The sequence below is a fragment of the Montipora capricornis genome, chromosome 10 (assembly GCF_036669925.1).
Source record: "Montipora capricornis isolate CH-2021 chromosome 10, ASM3666992v2, whole genome shotgun sequence".
Classification (NCBI taxonomy): domain Eukaryota; kingdom Metazoa; phylum Cnidaria; class Anthozoa; order Scleractinia; family Acroporidae; genus Montipora; species Montipora capricornis.
This window is the reverse complement of record NC_090892.1, coordinates 14,450,801-14,455,800: the sequence shown is the minus strand read 5'-3', so window position 1 is coordinate 14,455,800 and position 5,000 is coordinate 14,450,801. Positions and strand designations below refer to the sequence as shown.

At 36.6% G+C, this 5,000-nt stretch overlaps 1 protein-coding gene across 1 annotated transcript in view; it reads right to left on the bottom strand.

Annotated features, from left to right (window-relative positions):
* LOC138022457 (uncharacterized) overlaps positions 1 to 5,000 on the bottom strand; it is a 9,484-nt gene that overhangs the window by 1,758 nt on the left and 2,726 nt on the right. Inside the window, exons 3-5 of the mRNA XM_068869589.1 lie at positions 4,029 to 4,147; positions 3,133 to 3,237; positions 1,483 to 1,550 (exon numbers count right to left, since the gene is read on the bottom strand). Of these exons, the coding sequence (XP_068725690.1) occupies positions 1,483 to 1,550; positions 3,133 to 3,237; positions 4,029 to 4,147 (292 nt within the window). The remainder of the gene's footprint in view (positions 1 to 1,482; positions 1,551 to 3,132; positions 3,238 to 4,028; positions 4,148 to 5,000) is intronic.

Sequence of the window (5,000 nt, the reverse complement as noted above, 5' to 3'; positions counted from 1 at the left end):
CCAAAAAACACATGGCTATCTGCGGCCTTTCCCTACATCTAGGTACGACGGAAAGCCGCAAGAATCTGGAACAAAAATTCATCTTTCAAATCGGCACCCTTAATCCTCACGGTATTAACGAACGCTTTTCATTTAACTAATATATTCCTATTTTTCACGTTGCCATGTTACCACCAATAGCGTAGCTCCTACTCTACTATAAAAACTACACGTAACCCATAATCCCTCGATTCGCTCTGACGAAGGGCTAACGCTCGAAACGTCAGCTTTTAGAATCTCTGTACGGTGGCCAATTTACATTATCAACTCCGTTGATAAAACCAAATTTTTGTATAGATTTTTGCCAAACTTGGCACAATTTATATTTATGCACAGGACATTAAAAAAAATGCAATAAAAAGATGGGGGCACAGTGCTTGTTTTCGCACTGCATGCCCCTTATTCTGTGTTTTTCACTGAATTACACGAGAAGCGCTCAAAACTTGATCAACTGGAAAAATGTTCTTGTATAGCAAAAGCTACTGACTATTACTAAAAACTCGAGCCTACTTGTCTGTCTGGGCTAAAATCATTCAGTAAAGTCAAATTGCTCGATCTTGCAAAGAAATGTAAGCAAATTGGACTGTGACATTATCACCACTCACTCAGTGTCTGGCTCCAAATGCAGTTTTACATCACTATTATTTTATATAATTATAAATACTATGACTTCTACTATACCCAACTTTTTTCTCCATAAAATGCTCTCCGTGTACCTATTACGATTAGTAAGACCATTAAAAGGAAGGGTGGGAGTTACTATGCTCATTCAGGAAAAAATAACCATTTTCCTCAATAAAAATCTGCCACTTCAGCAATGTGCGGGAGCTAATGCGTTTGCCAATGATGCAAAAAAGTACACGCAGTAAAATGTACAATGCAAAACCAGGGTATCACCTTAATTCATTACACTGTACAAGTCAAAAATGAAAAGTAAATATTCTGTAAATTGCGACAGAACTTGACAAAGCTATACCTACAAATAACGTAAGTTGGATATTGGACCAAACAAAGGGCAGTTCTACATGATTCCAGTGACATTTTGCAAATCGAACAGGGTCCTCTAAAGTTGTTGTCTGAAGTCCTGATATCACAGAGGTTATTATGTCTGACAACAATCGTGTTCCCACAAGTGTGGTCCATGAAAATGATCAGTAGACTATATACATGTAATAGCTATTAATTTTATTGTTACTGGAGAGTGCAGTAATCAAAGATTCAACTATCCCAGCAAAATCACAAGTTAAGATTTCATCACAAAGGCATAAGTCAAGATTTCAGAAATTCGTGTATACATATGCATGTACATGTATGTACTGAAACTGAAAAACTGAAAAACTTTATTTAATTAAACATGTGACATTGATGAGCCTAAAAAAGGACTCTTTACAAAAATGTACGTGTAGTACTACCAGTATTTAAAGGTCATCTCTAATGACACACCTTAAAAGTTCCTTGTCTGTTGACCCAAAGTCCTGTTTGTACCAAAGGAATATTTTTGACATGGTAACCTTGAAGTTGAAAAAACAAATTTTTGGGATTTTTCAGGGACTGTTGCATGAAATAATCATGTTGATAAAGATACTATACTGTTTTGATTGAAAAGGGAAAGAAAAACCCAGTGCATTATATTCTTATAAAGATCTATACAATGTAAAACTGTCAGGATGAATAAAATTATATAATTTGCATTGTACATGGGGAATTACAGCAGCCAAAGTACCGTAGTAATCAAGTTGGCTGCTGCTTAATATGTGCAATTACTAAAAGTGCATAGATAAGTAAAAAACATCTTTTACTTGTTTTAAAGACCTTTCAAAATGATGAAGAATGGAGTACTGTCTTTCGGTATAGACTGAGATATTCATGTTTTTGTTAAAAAATTGAAGACATCACAAGCGTTACAGTGACTGCTCCGAAAATATTGAAAAATGTTGGTGTTGTTCAAACTTGGCAGCAGTAATCTACATCAAGTAAGCCACAAAATGATACCCTCTATGCTGTTGCCATGGCAACCATTTTTCCTGCTGGGTGTATTTAACGCAGGATTGATTTTGTTGTTTATTGTCATAATAAGACATGTTCACTCTTGGTATTAGCTTGTACAGAAATGTAAAGTATTATGGGCAGTCCATGTGTTTCAAGTCTGACCATCTGCTTGTACTTATCTGTTCAAAATCTGAGATATTTGGTTCATTGCAGAGACAATGAAATGAGACTGGAAATAAAAGTGTGGCCATGGCAACATCTTAATTGATCTCACTTTGTGCCTCATCTGATGTACATTACTGGTGCCAGGTTTGAATATCATTACTCCGATATTTTTGGAGATATTTTCAATTTTGGGATTTGTTACAGTCATAATTGCATAGTTTGTGACGTAATCAATTTTTGAACAAAAACTTGTAATGAATATCTCTGGAACGGGAGAAGCATTCCAAAATACTTCACATGCACTTTAAAAGGATAAAGAATAAAGGAAAGAAAGGAAAAATATCTTATCTAATAAAAAGAATGAATGTGGGATCACAGAAACTAAAAGCCAGAAACTGCTGTTACAGTACATGAAGAAATGTCCAGATTTTGATTGGCTAAGAGAAACAGTACAGTGTAGAAGAGAGGCAATAATTAGACACAAAAAAGATAACAATCCAAGCATTCTGATTGGTCAATGATCAAATGAAAGAAACTCATAAATAGCCAATCAAATGCAAGCCCTAAATAATTCAATATTTTCGAAGTGTGTTGCTTCTACTATTACAATTTAAGGTATCATGTATATTATTAATAACCAGTGATCATGTAATTTTTTTTGTGCAATTTGGAGTAACCAATTGAAAGCATTTTGCATTTATTTTCAAAGGCTATGAATTGTACTCGCCCAATTTTTTGTCGCTCATTGAAAAACTTTTCTTGTACATGCAGCTATTTTATTCTAAATTGCACTCACAATCATGTGATTACCTGCACTGTATACTAACACAATAACCCTCCACTGCATGAAGGCATTCATTAACTCTTAATTAATTTCAATGGGAATAACAAAGTACATGTAGGATTCCAGTACTGTTCGCTGCAAATGATCAAAAATACCTCATTGTTATCAATGCACACTTCTTGTGAACAAAAACTCCTAGCTGCAGCTTCAAGACCACGTTCCAGATTATCACCAGTGAACACTCTGATTGCTGGACAAGACTAGTGTAGTAAAATTGTCAAAAATATGCAAAATAAGAAAATGTTTTAGTTAGTATTCTTTCAAAACTGAAACAATAACAATTATTGTTATTGCCCCAGTTTTGCATGAATGGTATCCTACCTTAGCTTGCTCAATATTTCATTAACCTGCAATCGTTACATGTATAATCTTGCAGTTTCATTGGCCAAGAATGAAGCTGGACTATGAATGGAAACCAATTAATTAATGACGCAGCCTTTACTTTTCTTTCTCTGTCCCTTCTCTTTTTCATGGGTACGCATGCCAAATAATTTATGGCAACACAAGTAAGAAGAAAACTAAAAAATACATTGAAGTCAACAAGGTTTTGCTAAAAACTAACAGCAGATCCCCTTTTTGACTGACAGTAAGCAGTCGCCAAACACACAATCAAGAAAAAGCCAACATTTGCCCAACAGACAGACGGCCAACAGTTTTATAGTTCTGAAAACCCAATAGCCGTTTTTGGCAAAGATTCCCGGCCACCTCCAGAAAGTGAAGTGGGGCTTTTGTTTAGTTCACAGCCCGAATGCCAATATGATTACTTTCTTGAGGTTCTTCAGTACAAAGATTTGTACAGATTCCATGATTTTCCATCGTAAAGTTCGAATGTACAAATGTACATCACCAAAGATGATTGACTTTGGCATCTGTGGTTTCGGCTCATGGCGGGTGGTGCTTGAAGATGAGATTAGGCAAAATTATTAAACAAATGCCAGGTTGAGAACAAAACTTTTTACATGAAAAAGTAAAACAAGACTGAAAAATGTACCTTTGCACCACACACTAAGGCAAAGTGTATCCTAGGATCTACATCTGATACGATAAACTGGCAACGAGGTTCACCTTCTGCAAATAATGGCTTTCCACCTGAGGGGTGAGGTCTGTTACCTGTGAAATAATAATCTCAAGTTAAATGGCCATCATCTCCTAGCTTGAAGCAACAGGTTTTACAAACATTCAGATGTGTGTAACCGACACGTTTAAAATCACCATGAGTTCATCATCCCTGTCTTATAAAATCTACTTCTCAGAGTTCTCTTCGATATGCTAGAGCAATGTAGTTATGGAACGATTTGGATATTAATGGTCTGCCATTGCTAACTTTAAGATCTTGAGAGAGCTGGAATGAGGAGAAAATGACGTCAAAGGCTCACTAGTTCAAGAATACAATGTGTGTGTACACCGCAGAATTAATATGCTGCAGGGGAGTTTTGGGCTTTCAGACTTTTAAACTCGAGTTTTGCATATGCAATAAATATGGGTTATATGACCAAGCGTGAGGTCAAGATGGCTGGATATTGACCACGTTCTTTTTTGGCGTGTTTATGGACCGAGACGGAGTCAAGGTCCATACACACGCAAAAAAAGAACGAGGCCATTATCCAGCCATCTTGACAGAACAAGCTTGGTCCATAAAGGATTTATTATATGACTTAAAACACCAAAAAAAGACCTTTGATCTTGTGGGACCAAGCGAGAAATCCCAAGCGGGCATTATCCCTCCATCTCGCCTGCTCGGGTAGCCAATCACGGCGCGCGATTTGGTTCATCTTGCCCGCTCACGGAGCTAGTCATATAATAAGCTGCAGATCACACGCTGAAATTTTAAGCTAGTGAGCCTTTGACGTCACTTTTCCCTTGATCCAACCCTCTGAGGTCCAATTGGTCAGTTTTGAACGTGAGTAATCGTGAACTGTGAAATCCAAAACTTACACCCGAAGTAAACGGCCTTTGGATAAAA